A 14,886-nucleotide genomic window follows, 5' to 3' on the forward strand; every position below is an offset into this window, starting at 1 on the left:
ACTCTCCCTCTGACTCACATTTTCAGAGTTACAGGAAAGGGAGCACTAGAGAAACCCAATACTAAGGTCCTAACACACAGATGGTTCAGACTTGGCCAGCTTATTTAGGAAATTTTATTGCTTAGAACCTTCCCTTTCAGGGGAGTAGCAGAAACCAGCCCTTGGAGAAAGAGCTAGAGGCACATTTGGTCCACTCTCCTATGTGATTATGGATGGGGTGGGGAAGAATGCAAGGCCTTCAAGGGACTCAGATATGGCTTAACTGGGCAAGGCTTAGGCCAAAGCAAAGCAGGTGAGGTCATCCTAGTTTGAGGTGAGGCCTCAGTGTTGCTTGGTCTTGCCCTGGGGTTCTTGGACCTCTCGGAAGCTAAGCCACATCAGGCCCACATTGACAGCATAGGTGGTGATGCAAACAATGCAAAAATCATACAGCACGAAGAACAGGATCCAGGCTAAGTAGACAGAACCAGCAAGGGACATTAGGGAACTCAGCACCAGCAGGATAGAAGCCCAGCGTCCCCTCAGACAGCCTGCAAAGGAAAAAAGTGTCAGGAATGGCTATCTTTAGAGCATGCCATGACTTCCTTGTGCTGCCCACATACAGGGGCTGCTGGGAGACTAATGTAAGAGGGTCTGACAGGTCCACTCTCTAAGACCTTGCTTCCCCCATCTGTTCAGTGATCCCTGAGACAAACAGAGACATTGCCTTCTGAGTTCTACATAAGAAAGACACCTTTGATTTCCCTCAAAAAGCAATTTCTGCTGGGTGTGGTGGTGCACACCTGTGATCCTACACTCAGGAGACTAAAGGAGAGCTGAGGATAGCTGAGTTCAAGGCCAATCTGAACTACATAGTGAGCTCAAGATCAGCCTGAACTTCATAGCAAGATACTGTCTCAAAAAATCAAAAGGGGTGGGCAGGGGAAAGAAAAAAAGGAATTTCTGAGCTGTGTCTAGTGGCACATTCCATTCCAATAATCTCAGTACTCTAGGGCAGGAGGATATAAATTTGAGCTCAACCTGGGCAAGTCACCAAAGGGAAATAGCCCAGACCCTCTTTCCCCCCAAAACGCGAGTTTTTCTTCAAAGCTGAGATCTGGTAACATAGAAAGTCCTGAAGGGCCCTGACTGTACCTAAACCAACTGGAAGACTCCTAGTTCCCTCCCTGCCCCTTGGGCCTGATGATGCTTACTGATGAGCAACTGGCTATCAACTGTCTGGGTCACCAAGACTGCTTGGGTTGGGGCTGAGCTGGCTTCCTAAAGGAGAATGGTTATGAAGGCGTGGAGCCACTCACCTAACAACAGCTGTAGTGAATAGAAAATGCAACCAAATATGCTGTTAGATTGATTGAGGACGCTGTCAGCTCCCAGCACAGGCTCCACCAGCCCAAAGCCTCGGCCCCACCTGGTGGCAGTGATGGGAATCAAGTTAGTATCAACTGGAAAGGTGACCTCCAGAAGCCACTGTTTTCCCCACTATTCCTGGTGTCCAAGGGCCGATGAACTCCTCCCCTCTGAACCTTTGTCTACACCAGGATTCCATGTCACTCCCATCCTTCTCTATTTCCAGGACTGGCCTGGCTGTGGCCCTTCCACAGGCTCCTCTTTTAGCCCTAGAAATGTTTTGTTTTGTTTTTGGACAGGGTCTTGATATGTAGTTCTAGCTAGCCTTGCCCGCACTATGTAGTACAGGCTGGCCTCGAACTTGCAGCAATCCTCCTGCCTCATCTCTCACTGCTGGGATTATAGGTGCGCAAAACTGCTGTCGATGCCAAAGCAGGCATAATGGTTGGCTTCGCTTTATAGTTAAACGTGCTGGGAAATCTAAGGCACATTCTCTTTGCCCTGAATCCACAAATCTCGAGCTTCTAGGCCACTCATCCCACTCATTCTGCTAACCACTAATCCCCTGATCCACAAGCACACCCAGATCTAGTCATCTTGTCTCCAGGTACAGCCATCACGGAGTCTCCCCACCCCCATCCCTCGCAGCCATTCTGGGTCTTTCATCAGTCCGTAGACTCTAACTCTCTCCCTATTCGGATCACCGTTATTCCTTGGCATTTGGATCCACATGAGATTCTCTGGAATCTTGGCCCCTTGCCCAACACTCATCGGGAACACCAATATCTCTGAATAGCCCGGCCCTTTTGCATATCGCCTCGAGCAGTTCAGGTTCAGAGTTCCTCCGCCACTTTGATGTCAGATTCCAAAATCATCCGACAACCTGGCCTGGTTTCCAGCACCCAAACTTTTCACGCTTTTTGCGCGCACCTGGAGGAGAAGACGCGAGAACAGCTGATGGCAGTGCCCACGTCGCAGAGCGCGCGATAGTCCCGGTCGCGAGCGTGCGCCGCCTTCACGTGCAGAGCATAGAGAGAGAGCATCAGGCCTGAGACGCAGAGTGCAAGCCGCACCCACCCAGGGTTCCTCCAGGTGGAGCCCATATCTGCAGGTCCAGCTTCAGGGCCAGGTGGCGAAGAACCAGCCGCGGAGTGGGCGGAGCCTGGCTGAGCCCCGCCCCCTTGACCAGTCAGCTGGGTGACTGGCTGATCCAGGCTCGTACTCCCTGATCCGATTGGCTATTCTCGGCACTCAATAGACGCCACGAGGAGCACGAAAAAGCAAGGAATGCTGGGGCTGTAAACTGGATCGAGGGAGGTGGGTAACCTCAGACACAACGGCACCGGGCCTGATGGGAACTGTAGTCTGTAGTTGGAGGGGCTGCGAGTCAAGGGAAATGTAATATTCTCGTGACTAAGAGTATTTAGCGCTTTCTCTATGCCAACCCCTATTCTAAGTATTCTAAGCACATCCACGACCTAGGTCCAATTCAAGCAAGCGCTGAATAACTATTTCAGACACTGCTAGGATTACAACCTTCTACCTTCCCGATTTACTCAGCCATTTCTTCTGCCTCACCCGTACTTTCAATAGCAGTTTTCTGTCCCGTAGATTCCGTTACCTTGGCCACACCTTTTACAATTTTCCAACCTCTGTACTTGTCGTGGCGCGCCGTGGAAAAATTTGAGCTTGCATCAACCTGACAGGCACTCCTTTCCAAGCTCCCCTTTACAGACAACTCTGCCTCCTGAAAGACCCATTTCTTTTGTACTTTCAAATTCTCCATCTTTCCCCTCTGCATGAAGACTTACTTCTTGTTTCAGAAAGAGCAACAAGCCCCCTTGTCCAAGAGGACCTTGCTAGTACCCTCCTCCCTATGATCCTAATTCTTTCCTTCACAGCCAAGGTTTGAGAGAAAATTTACATTCCTGTTCTTTGTTTCCTCTCATCTTCCTGGCTGCACACCATATAAACTAGCTTCTACCCCTAGACACTCCCTTGACAATTAGTGATGGGGTCACCAAAATGCTAAATCCAATGGTTATTTTTCTTTTTTTTTTTTGTCTTTTTCCTTTTTACCGGTACCAGGGATCGAACTCACGACTGCCTGCTTGTAAGGCAGGCACTTATGCTGCTGAGCTAAATCCCCAGCCCCCCAATGGTTATTTTTCAAATTTCATCTTGCTCAACTTCGCTGTGATGTTAGTCACTGTTGCAGACTCTCTCCTGTGAACTGTTTTCCTCTGGGTACTGTGATGTCCCCCTCTCCTGAAGACCCTCTTTTCTTCTCAGAGCTATTTTGCTTATTCCAGGAAGTGGTAGGTCAAATAATGGTCTCCAAAAACCTGCACATCCTAATCCTTGGAACATGTGACTGTTAGGTTATATGGCAGAAAGAAATTAAAGTCACAGATGGATTAAAATCACTAATCTAGGGGCTGGGGATTTAGCTCAGTGGCATAAGCACCTGCCTTGCAAGCAAGCAGTCGTGAGTTCGATCCCTGGTACCGATAAAAACGAAAAAGACAAAAAAAAATCACTAATCTACTGATTTTAAAAGTGATATCCTGGGCTGGGCATTTAGCTCAGCAGCACAAGTGTCTGCCTGGTAAGCACAAGGTCATGAGTTCAATCCCTGGTATCCCCCCCCCCAAAAAAAAAACCCCAAAAAAGATAATATCCTGAATTAATAGATGATCCGATGTAATCACAAGAGTCCTTGTCTTGGTTATTTTTCTCTCATTGGGGCTGGGGGTTTAGCTCAGTGGTACAAGCGCCTGCCAGGCAAGTGCCAGGTCATGAGTTCGATCGCCAGCACCAAAAAAAAAAAAAAAAAGAGTAGGTATTTTTCTCTCATTGATGGGACAAAATACCTAACACCCAAAGTTAAAGCAGGAGAGGTTTATTTAGCTCACAGTTTGTGGAGGTTTCAGTTCATAATCTGCTGGGTCCAAGGCAGGTTGGTGTGGCAGAGGGCAACAGTTCATGGCAGTGGAAAACAGCAAAAGCAACAAGAGCAAAAAGGGAAGATTGTGGAGAGAAGACTCTTTTTGCCTCTTATTTTGTATGTAGTCTACCCACCCTAGGATGGGTATAGCACTTACACCCATCATCCCAACACTGGATCATGAATCAGTCACAAACTCAAGAAGCCGACCTCAGGGAAGCAGGCCTCCATGACTGCATGAGGCTTTGGGGGAACATCCAGACACAAACCATAAAGGTCCTTTTATTTTTTTCTTCTTTCCATTGGTACATCCCAGCCGTTTTTTCATTTATTTTGAAACAAGTTCTGGCTAAGTTGCTAAATTGCCCAGGTTGGGGTTAAATTTGTGATCCTCCTGGCTCAACCTCCCAGAGTGCGGGCATTACAGACGTGCACCACCATTCCTGGCTTAGGCTTCCATTCTTGCACCTGTAAAATGAAGAGAAAAATAACAACCATCTTAGACAGTAATTATAAAGATGAATCAATACATATAAAGAGCGTCTCACCACAGCTCAACTCCCTATCTGCAGGGCTTTAGGTGCAGGCTTGTGTGGCACATGGCTGGCTTTTGCCGCTGGGGGCACCAGCGAGCCCAAGCCAAGAAAAGGGTCAAACCGGGTGAGACAGGTACCAGACGTCTTCAGCCTTGGGCCAGCCGCCAGCCGCCAGCCACCAGTCACCACTCCTGCTCACGCCGCGGACACGTGAGTGCAGAGTCCTGGCGCAAAACAAGCACTCTGAGTCCCCTGCTTCTGGCGCAGAGGACTGCCCTCCCTTCCCGGAGCATTCTCTCTTTCCTTGTGCTAAAACTGTGCCGGCCTCCGGAGCCAGCGACCTCTTGGCTTTACTCCAGGATGTTGCCAGGATGTTGGAAAAGAAAGTGTAGGAATAGCTCGGGGAGGCAGGGTGCAAGGAAGAAACCCAGGAATTCAGGGAGTCCCTTTCCCAAGATCTAAGTAAACCTTCCTCCAGTTCCTCAGGCAGGCCAGCCTAATAATAAGCCCCCTACCTCTGAGTTTCAAGACAGCCTCCAAAGATGTCCCTACTTCATGGTCCTGGGATTGAATCCAAGAGCTACATTTCCAGCCTCCTTTTTAAAATTTTATTTATTTATTTATTGTTTTGAGACAAGGTTTCCTAAAAGTACTACATTGTCTAGACTGGGCCACTGATCTCTTGCCTCAGCCTCAGCCTCCTAGAGTGTTAGGATTATGGAAATATACTGCTAAATTCAGCTCATTTTTCTTTTTAAAAATGTAGAGTACACAGATCAAACTCTACCTAACTTCTCTGAGGTCCCACTCTTCCGCAGCTCTGAACTGGGAACCTAGATTGCCTACTTCAAACTCCAACTTGGCCCTTTAATATGTGAGGAAAAATTTGGAAAAATCTGTAACTAGTGTAATAAAAATCCAGTAAGGAAGGGAAAGATGGGGAGAGATGTGGAAGAGGAAAACAGAAAGAGAAGAGAAAAGAAAAGAGGAAGAGGTATATTCTGTCACCTCCTGCCTGGATAAGGAATTGTTTTTTCACTGGGCTTTCTGATTTTGGGCCCATTGGCCAGTACAGCCAGTCAGAACAGCCAGAGGGTTCTAAAGAGCAGGGCCCATAGTCAAAACCTTCCAGCACTTCCTAATTCCCTCCTTCCTGAGCTTCACATTCAGCTCCTCTCATTCCCAGACTGTAGCGACATCCTCAGATCAGCCAGGCTGTTCTCTAGCCTACCATACCTCTCCTGTTCCAATTCCCTTGCCTGGCCAAGTCCTACTCACACTGCACCTGTACCAAGCTCCCAGGTCTTCCCTGGTGCTCCGACAGCTCCCTGAGGCCCTGTGGTGTGATTGAATGGTCTAGGAAGGCAAGATCAGCCCTGGAAAGCAGTTTCCATCTCTGGGACAGGGATAGGCAGACTAGTTAGGATCAGAACCCAGATGACCTGTGCTCCTCAGGGTGGTGGACAGTCTATTTGGAATTCACCACCAGATCTTCTCCACTGGCACAGAAAAGTCAGTCAGTGTGACTGGCACTCACTAGAATCAGGGATTAAAAATACCTAGCACTTGAGTAATGCTTCTTCTATGCCTGGAACAGTTCTAGGTACTTTCCATATATTAATTAATTGTAACCTACCTAACCCTAAATTTAATTCTGTATATGCTAATATCAAAAAGCACTAAGCAGTTCCTTTATCTGCCACGTGTATTAAAGGGCCAAGTTGGGGGTCTGAGCTAGGCAGTCTAGGTTCCTAGTCTAGAGCTGTAAAAGAAGGGGACTTCAGAGGAATCAGGTAGAGTTTGATCTGTGTGCTTTACATCCTGCTGCAACTATCTACCAAGTGTCCCATTTTATTGAGAAGTTAAGACTTACACCACAGGCTATTTCTGGAGCTCTGTGGAGGGAGGTCCAAGGAGAAGGGGCACAGCCAGGATGGGCCGAAGCCAGGGGTGGAGCCTGTGTATGAGGGGGTACGTCCTTAGCGCCAAACTACAGCTCCCAGGAGGCCCCGGGCGCCACAGCTAGTCAACGTCACCGCGACAGAGGGCGCAGGCGGCCCGGCTATCCCAGCCGGTCAACTGGGTGGTTCCGCTCGGACCCAGGCCCCGGTCCCAGCCTCGAGGTAACCCGGCAGACCTGCGGGCCGAGGTCCTGTTCAGGTCCGCAGCTTGCAACACTGCGCGGGAATGAGCCTGGGCGGAGGTCTGGTTTCTACCTTGTAGGGAGGATCCGGGCCGGACCAAGTGCCCTGCCGAGGGGGACTCGGACGGGCGCCCTCCACCCCCGCACTTCTGCATCATTCGCCCGGCCCGGCACCGGGCACCGGAGGGGCAGCTCCGCCCCCTGAAAGAGGGCGACTGGGCCCCCGCAGGAGCCAGGCGAACTCTGCAGGAGGGAGGGCGCGGGGATCCCGCCGCCCTTCCCAGGGCCACCAGGTAGAGCCCCAGACTGAACAGACCCGCAGTTTTTCAGGCTCCGAAGGTCTGTTTGGGAAGGTAGCTGAGAGGCGGAGCAGAAACTGCCCAGGTCTGAGGATGATGGGTCCTGGTGCCCAAGTGCAGAGGGGTGCGGGTCGTCTGGTATGGATTCTAACAAGTCCGCGTTCCCCTGCCCTGGCAGATGGGAGGTTCGGTTCTGGGGCTGATCCTGTCAGCAGCCTTCACGGACCCGCGCCCCTGAAGTCTGGCAAGAGCCCCTGCCTGCCTGCATTCTACGGCGTTTTGGGGTCCTCAACTCCGTTGGCAGCCCAGACCGACGAAACAGCGGGGCTATGATACTGGCGTCGGTGCTGGGGAGCGGCCCTCGGGGCCGGCCTTCACTGCGGCCGCTACTGGGACCAGCACTCTCGCTGAGGGCCCGCTCAACCTCTGCCACCGATACCCACCATGTGGAGATGGCGCGGGAGCGCTCCAAGACCGTAACCTCCTTTTACAATCAGTCAGCCATCGACGTGGCTGCGGAGAAGGTGCGCTGCAGAGGGGTCAGCTGGAGTGGGTGTCCAGGGAGCAGGTGGAACTGATGCGGGTGGGTGCTGGAGGTCAAGTCCTCAAGATCTATCTACCCCTCCAGCCCTCAGTCCGCCTCACTCCAACCATGATGCTTTATTCCGGCCGCTCTCAAGACGGCAGCCACCTTCTGGTAAGATTCTTGTTCCCTCTTTTCCCAGCGCTCCTGGAGCTCTGGCCAGCCACTCAGGCCCTGGCCCTGCCTTCCTTCTGTGTCTCACAGAAAAGTGGCCGGTATCTGCAGCAAGAGCTGCCAGTAAGGATCGCTCACCGCATTAAGGGCTTCCGCAGCCTTCCCTTCATCATCGGCTGCAATCCCACCATTCTGCACGTGGTAAGGCAGAGGTAGAGACGACCTTAAATTGGTGCGCATTCAGCCCAAGGGGCACATAGAGAGCCTGGGCCTGCCAGAGTGGCAGAGAGTAGCTGCTGAAAGGGCTCAGCCTCAAACCTTTGAAGGCCAAGGTTACATATTCATAGAGGTTAAAGGTGGGGTTTGGACCATGTAAAAGTGGGTTGGGTGTGATCCCCATAGGTAGGCCTGGGTATCTGTTTCCTACCCAGTGCCCCTGGCAGCCTTGTAAAATCTTGTACTTCTCTCTTGCAGCATGAGCTGTACATCCGTGCCTTCCAGAAGCTGACAGACTTCCCTCCGGTGAGGCTGGGCCAAGCAGGGTGAGGGGCTGAAAGCACAGGTTGGACCACCTGTGCTTATGACTCTGTGACCTGCATGCAGATCAAGGACCAGGCGGAGGAAGCCCAGTATTGTCAGCTGGTGCGACAGCTGCTAGATGACCACAAGGATGTAGTGACTCTCTTAGCCGAGGGTCTGCGTGAGAGCCGCAAGCACGTAGAGGTCAGGGAAATAAAGTAGGGGCCTGAAGTAGGGGTGCTGGGCAGGGCACAGGTTACTGAGGCCCCACTCTACAGGATGAAAAGCTTGTCCGCTACTTCCTGGACAAGACACTGACTTCAAGACTTGGGATCCGCATGTTGGCCACTCATCATCTGGCACTGCATGAGGACAAGGTGGGGCTCTGGGAGAGAAAACTGAGGTAGGGGTTTTCTTGGTTTGGGGACCTGGGCCAAGGACCTGGAGGAGAGGCTGCTTTGGCATTCTAGGAGTTGCAAGCATTTGGCAGCCAGGATCGGGGCAGAGGGCTTGCTAGTCCTGACATTTTTTCTCCTGCCAGCCTGACTTTGTTGGCATCATCTGTACTCGTCTGTCACCCAAGAAGATTATTGAAAAGTGGGTGGACTTTGCCAGGTGAGGCTAAGGGATGGATCTTAGGACAGGGAAGGTTTAGGTCTGAGTCCTTGCCTGGGGCATGGAGTAGGGTGGGGTTTCTTAACTGTGGCATTAATGTGCTTGTGTGTGTGTGCGCGTGTGTGTGGCACTGAGGATGGAACTAAGCACCTTCTCACTGAGTGACACCCCAGCAGCTGTCTTTTTGAGACAAATTTATGGTTGGCCTTCACCTTGGGATCCTGCCTTAGCCTACTGAATCACTGGGATATAGACATTTGTCGTCTTGCTTGGCTGGCACTATTAACATATTATTGTGCTTTGTAGTGTGCAAGTTAAAATGTTTCTGTAAGACCCACAACTCATACTCACTTGATCCCAGTAACAACCCCTAGATGTAACAAGTAAAAATATTTCCATACTCTGCCAGATGTACCTAAGGCGAGCAAAACTGCTGCTAGGTGAGAATTACTACTCTAATGGAACCAGTCTGAACCTTTCTTCAATCCATAGACGCCTGTGTGAACACAAGTATGGCAACGCCCCCCGCGTCCGCATCAATGGACACGTGGCTGCCCGCTTCCCCTTCATCCCTATGCCGCTGGACTATATTCTACCCGAGCTGCTCAAGAATGCCATGAGGTGGGCCAGCTGGATATGGTGGATGGGGACAGACAGAAACCAAGATGCTACCACCTACTGTCTTTACTTTTGCATAGAGCCACAATGGAGAGTCACCTAGACACTCCCTACAATGTCCCAGATGTGGTCATCACCATCGCCAACAATGATATCGATTTCATCATCAGGTTTGCCCTGAGCAGTGGAGTTGGGCTAGGGTGAGAGGGGAGCAGTTCCAGACACTGTTTCTGGATTGCTCTGGGACCTTGAGCCAGTATCTGCCCCCCTGTGGAACTTGGACCCTTACCACTGAGTGACAGAAAGAGTCTCTGGTTCTGAGACTGTCTGATCTGGATACTAATGGGTTTAGGGCCAGTTGTGGGCCCAGTACCCTGCCTCTGTCAGCAACTGAGGGGCCTGGAGTCTTTGAGGCTGGGCTAGTGTAAGCAGTTAGTGACCCTAGCAGAGGCAGGGATAGAGAAAGTCAGCTTAAACAAAAGGCCCAGTGTCAAGATGGGCTACACTCTGCCTTTGTATGGAAGGAACAGGAAGTCAGACTAACACTGTCTGCTTGGGAGGTAGTCAGACCCTATGAACCTAAGCCAAGCCCATGTTTTCAACATTCTGCCAGGATTTCAGACCGGGGTGGAGGAATTGCTCACACAAACTTCGAGCGGGTTATGGATTACCACTTCACTACGGCAGAGGCCAGCACACAGGACCCCCGCATCAACCCTCTCTTTGGCCATCTGGACATGCACAGTGGCAGCCACTCAGGACCCATGCATGGGTGAGACCCCACCTGGCCAGGCTTGGGGTGGGGGTGAATGCAGGAGACTCAAGCCTCTGAAGCCTCCTGTTCTGTCTGCCCTCAGCTTTGGCTTCGGGTTGCCCACATCAAGGGCCTACGCAGAGTACCTTGGTGGTTCCCTCCAGCTGCAGTCCATGCAGGGTATTGGCACAGATGTCTACCTACGGCTCCGCCACATCGATGGTCGGGAGGAAAGCTTCCGGATCTGACCCCTGGCTTGCTTGCTGGCTCACACTAGGCCACATACCCTGCCAGGACCTTCTGAGTTGGGCGTGGTGGCACTGTGCTCCACACACTGCTGCATCTTGGGTCTTTAGGCCCCAGCCAAACGGACTTACATGGAGCTGGGCGCCACTCCTCCTTAGCAGGTCCCACTGGTTCCTTACCTCCAGGACATGGAGGGGAGGAAGTGGGATCTCTGGGACTCTAGCACCAGCTCTGTCATTTTTGTTCCTGGGGAACCCCTATTTGACCTGCTGTTTGTTATTAAAGTTCATATTCTCAATGCCCTCTTGGGCCCTGTCTGTGGGGAGGTTAGGGGAGCTTTTGTTTCTGCCTTTTCAGGTTTCCTGTGTCCTTGGATTTATTTAAGTTGTTCATGTCATAATCTCTGACTGACTGTCTGGTGGACAGGAACAGAATTGGCTTCAAGTCTTACCTGTTTTATTTGGCAGGAAGGGAGGTGACTTTGGCAGTTTATGCAAAGATCTTCTATTCATCTAATTCAATGGATTTTTCTGAGTCCTAGACTCAGCATTGAAGGCCGCAGCTTTAGGCTCTATTTCTGAGTCTTCCCTTCCTGGCAGCTGTAGGTTTTAGAGATGAGGGTTCTTAGACTAGGCACCCTCCTAAGCCACCTGATTCCTGAGCCTGAGACACATAAAAAATACTGCCTGTCAACTGCCAAGATAAGGAACATACAAGGTTGTGCCCTGACAGGCCCAGTAAAGACTTCGGTGCCCCACAAGAGAAAGGCAGGCACTAGAAAGGAAGGGAACTCCAGAAAAGGAAAGGACTCCAGATAAGCAGATGGGCTCAGAATTAGATTTGAGATAGAACTTTTTTTGTTGTTTTGTTTTGTTATTTTTGAGACAGAGTCTCATTATGCAGTTGAGCTTACTTTGTAGCTCAGGTTGGTCTCAAACTTGAAAAGATTCTCCTGCCTCAGCCTCCTGAGTGCTAGAATTACAAGTGTGTACCACCACACCTGATGTGAGGTAGAATTTATGAGAATTCCAGGTTACACTTTAGTAGGGAACACCCTACCCACCTTGTCAGGGACAAAGCCCTGAAGACCTACCTGATCGGATTGGAGTGACATTACACAGTCTCTTGTCCTTCAAGGTGATGGATTTGGGGATTGAGGGGAGACAGATTGTTTCTGGATGACAAATGGCAGTTGATGGAATGACATGATGCTTGGTTATTCTGAAATCGTGCTGGACGCAGTACAAAGAGGTGCAGAAGGAAAGGTAAGCAGGGCGTTATTCTGAGGTAGTAGGGATCCACAGATGGGTTTTAAGCTAGGAAGGCATATTTCAGGTTGGGTTACCTAGAAACCAACTCTGAAAGGAGGACTTATAAATGATGGTAAGGGAGGGCTGGGGATTTAGCTCAGTGGTGTAGTGCCTGCCTGGCAAGCACAAGTCCAAGAGTTCAAAGCCTGGTACCAAAAACAAAACAAAAAATTAATAATATGACTATAAATGATGGTAAAGAAAGTGCTTCAGATGGCAGTTTGGGAAGCAGGAAAGAGAAGGGGGAGAAGCCAAACAAGAGTGATGATCTTGGTAAAAGTCTAGAGGCAGGGTGAGGGTGTGGCTGAGTGGTAGAATGCTTGCCTAGCCATTTGAGAAGTGAGTTCAATCCCTGGCACTGCCAAAAACCCCCCAAAGTTCAGAGCTACTCAATTATGCCTCAGAGGCCATTGGAAGAACATTAAAGGTAGGTAATCTAGGCAAACAGAAACAACAAGAAGGACCTGGCTGTAGCCCTACATAGTTCTAGAAGGACAAGTCACATTTACATATTAGAACTACTGGTGGCCATTGGATAGGTGACAGCACAGTGAGGTGGCTGCAGTGACCCTGAGCAGGGATTTATAAGGCCTAGGCTAATCCTTAACTAGAACGGTGAGGCAGAAGAACCCCAAATGAGTGAAGTAAAATTTCTGAAGATAGGCATTACAGATTTCTTTTATTTCTTCCATTTCTTATGCTACAGTATCTAGCATTCACTCCCTACTCCCAAAGTCATTTCCCAAAATGGAGGTTACCAGCTCCTCCCACTGCCGCTTCCCACATATAACCTGACTCAGGTATTTCCTGAATTGTAATCTCTGAACCCATCTTCAGGTCCTGAGCATTACATCCCTCTTTGAATTGTTTCTGTTTTGAAGCCAAACAGCCAAATTACAAATCAAGTAACTTCTGAGAATGGTTAAAGGAAATGTTAAGTACATACTCTGTCTAGCATTATGCCACACATCACCAGCCCCACCCTCTGCTCTGCCCAGCTTTTTTATTGTTGGTTATTTGGGACAGGGTCTCACTGTGCAGTTTAGACTGGCCTTAAACTATGTAGCCCAGGTTGGCCTTGAGCTTGTGGCAGTCCTTTGGCCTTGGCCTCCCAAGTGCTGGGATGGCATTACAGGCGTGTGCCGCCATACCTGGCTTCTCCAACAGGTGGTGCCCATCCTGGCTCAACCTGGTCTCTTTTTAGAGACAGGGTCTCCCTAAGTCATTGTGTTGCTCAATCTACACTAGAACCTGTGAGCTTCCTCAGCCACCATCCTTGGATGTGCCACTATGCCTGACTGAGAAGGAACTTTTTAATACCAGCTAGCTGATTAGAAGATGACAGTGATTCTTGTCCCTGAAAAGCCATCTTACAGCGAAGCTTATTTAGGAGCAGTCAATATAAGAAATGAGTGGCTGAAGGCTGAGGCAAAAGGATCGTTTCGAGTTCAAATTTGAGGCCACCTGAGCTACAAAGTGATGTACACTTTCTCACAGGTGAAGGTTTGTGACAAATAATGCCTAGTCAAGAGATGCTTGCCAGTTCTATAAATCTTAAGAACAAAAATCTTTATATTTCACCTGGTTATTGTGAAAGATAAGGGTCATGTGGAATTGCTTGAGATATGATCTCTGCTCCATTTACATACAAGTAAGATGGTTTAACGTTCTCATAGGATTTATATAGTTGTATAGTGCCTATATAATATATGTAAACTTTGATGAATCTCAGCAGTTTACCCTTTTGTCCACCTTTAACAGCTGAGGGTCAGAACTAAACCTCACTCATTGCTAAAATGCTCTTTATTGTATCCACTGCCCCATCCTTTCTTTAAAAAGTCTTTATTTAAAAAAAAATAAAATAAAAAGTCTTTATTCTATCAGAGTTAGTGGCTCTGCAGAACCCCAACACTTGGCAAGCTGAATTTGAAGCCACCTGCACTGCATCACCAGCCACTGTTAAACAACTTTGGGGGTGGGGATTTGGTTCAGTGGCAGAGCACATGCCTGGCAAGCGCAAAGTCCTGAGTTCGATTTCTGGTACCAAAACCAAAGCAAAACAAAACAAAACAAAACAAAACAAAACAAAACTTTAACCTGAAAAGCTTATTCTGAGGCCATACACCTGAAAGGTGGAATTCAGTTGGACACAAAAATGAATGATCGTTAGTCAGGCATTGTGTAATCCCAGCACTCAGAAGGCTGAGGCAGGACTGTTGGAAGTTGGAGACCAGCCTGGGCTACAAAGTTGAGTTCAGGGACAGCTCAAACTGCATAGGAAAACCCTGCCTCAAAAAGAATAAATAAATAAATAATCAGTTGTTACTGTTACTGTTTTTTTGTTTGTTTGTTTTTTAAACATCTGAGGATGATTCATTGGCTACTCCTGGACATATCTGTTCTTTTCCAGTCCCGTATCTTTTTCCAACCCTGAACAAAGGACGCAGTTTTTTCAATTTACAAATAGGTATTAAGCAGGCGCAGTGGGTAAAGCGGGGACAGGAGGTAGGGTTTGCTAATTCAAGGCTCAATCCTGTGCCAGATAACCAGGGAGATGCTCTGATTCCACCTGTTAGAAGACAGCAGCCCTGAAGACTGACACATCTTGGTTTCCACAGCATCGTACTTTTAAAGTTTTTGAACTATATCATCATAGTAGGAAAGTCTGTCTTCACTGCCCTAAGGGGAAGCACCTTAACGCCGCACCAAAAATGAACTCAAGTCATCTCAACGCTCACCTCCCAGAAGCAGCAGCGCCACGGATTGGGACTCCAGGATCTAAACACTCCAGCTACTTCACAGCCCCACCCACAAGCCTGAGCCCCGCCTCCACACACGCTGACCCGGAGCTGAAA

The 14,886-nt window shown here is 49.4% G+C and overlaps 2 protein-coding genes and 1 long non-coding RNA gene across 7 annotated transcripts; 1 reads left to right on the forward strand and 2 right to left on the reverse strand.

Moving 5' to 3' along the window:
• Positions 1 to 100: 100 nt before the first annotated feature.
• On the reverse strand, positions 101 to 2,558 carry Vkorc1 (vitamin K epoxide reductase complex subunit 1). 2 transcript variants are annotated; one of them, XM_003477890.5, is made up of 3 exons: positions 2,278 to 2,517; positions 1,299 to 1,408; positions 101 to 530 (listed from the first exon to the last, which is right to left on the reverse strand). In XM_003477890.5, exons 1-3 carry the CDS (start codon positions 2,448 to 2,450, stop codon positions 322 to 324), a joined length of 492 nt encoding a protein of 163 aa, XP_003477938.1. In that variant the 5' UTR covers positions 2,451 to 2,517; the 3' UTR covers positions 101 to 321. The 2 variants fall into 2 exon arrangements, with proteins under 2 accessions (XP_003477938.1, XP_005007649.1); XM_005007592.4 differs by lacking the exon at positions 1,299 to 1,408 and having other exon boundaries at positions 425 to 530; positions 2,278 to 2,558.
• A 1,675-nt stretch (positions 2,559 to 4,233) lies between these two features.
• Positions 4,234 to 14,762, reverse strand: LOC134470757 (uncharacterized). The gene is made up of 2 exons (XR_010039906.1): positions 11,173 to 14,762; positions 4,234 to 4,762 (listed from the first exon to the last, which is right to left on the reverse strand). It is a non-coding gene; the product is annotated as an uncharacterized LOC134470757 (long non-coding RNA).
• Positions 6,826 to 11,023, forward strand: Bckdk (branched chain keto acid dehydrogenase kinase). Of its 4 annotated transcripts, none has more exons than XM_005007595.4 (12): positions 6,826 to 6,953; positions 7,451 to 7,796; positions 7,901 to 7,969; positions 8,060 to 8,170; positions 8,444 to 8,491; positions 8,573 to 8,692; positions 8,767 to 8,865; positions 9,030 to 9,103; positions 9,596 to 9,724; positions 9,802 to 9,891; positions 10,335 to 10,493; positions 10,579 to 11,023. In XM_005007595.4, exons 2-12 carry the CDS (start codon positions 7,602 to 7,604, stop codon positions 10,721 to 10,723), a joined length of 1,239 nt encoding a protein of 412 aa, XP_005007652.1. In that variant the 5' UTR covers positions 6,826 to 6,953; positions 7,451 to 7,601; the 3' UTR covers positions 10,724 to 11,023. The 4 variants fall into 4 exon arrangements, with proteins under 4 accessions (XP_005007652.1, XP_005007651.1, XP_063082939.1 ...); XM_005007594.4 differs by having other exon boundaries at positions 6,845 to 6,990; XM_063226869.1 differs by having other exon boundaries at positions 6,879 to 7,357.
• Positions 14,763 to 14,886: the final 124 nt, after the last annotated feature.

Source organism: Cavia porcellus, unplaced genomic scaffold (genome assembly GCF_034190915.1).
Source record: "Cavia porcellus strain 051 isolate PalLab524CR breed Dunkin Hartley unplaced genomic scaffold, mCavPor4.1 scaffold_16, whole genome shotgun sequence".
Taxonomy (NCBI): Eukaryota; Metazoa; Chordata; class Mammalia; order Rodentia; family Caviidae; genus Cavia; species Cavia porcellus.

Coding starts and splice junctions, on each gene's coding strand:
- Vkorc1 (XM_003477890.5), bottom strand. CDS start 2,450: ATGGGCTCCACCTGGAGGAACCCTGGGTGGGTGCGGCTTGCACTCTGC. Junction 1,409..2,277: donor TCTCGCGTCTTCTCCTCCAG/GTGCGCGCAAAA, acceptor CACTGCCACCAG/GTGGGGCCGAGGCTTTGGGC. Junction 531..1,298: donor TTCACTACAGCTGTTGTTAG/GTGAGTGGCTCC, acceptor TTTCCTTTGCAG/GCTGTCTGAGGGGACGCTGG.
- Bckdk (XM_005007595.4), top strand. CDS start 7,602: ATGATACTGGCGTCGGTGCTGGGGAGCGGCCCTCGGGGCCGGCCTTCA. Junction 8,693..8,766: donor AGAGCCGCAAGCACGTAGAG/GTCAGGGAAATA, acceptor CCCACTCTACAG/GATGAAAAGCTTGTCCGCTA. Junction 9,725..9,801: donor CTGCTCAAGAATGCCATGAG/GTGGGCCAGCTG, acceptor ACTTTTGCATAG/AGCCACAATGGAGAGTCACC.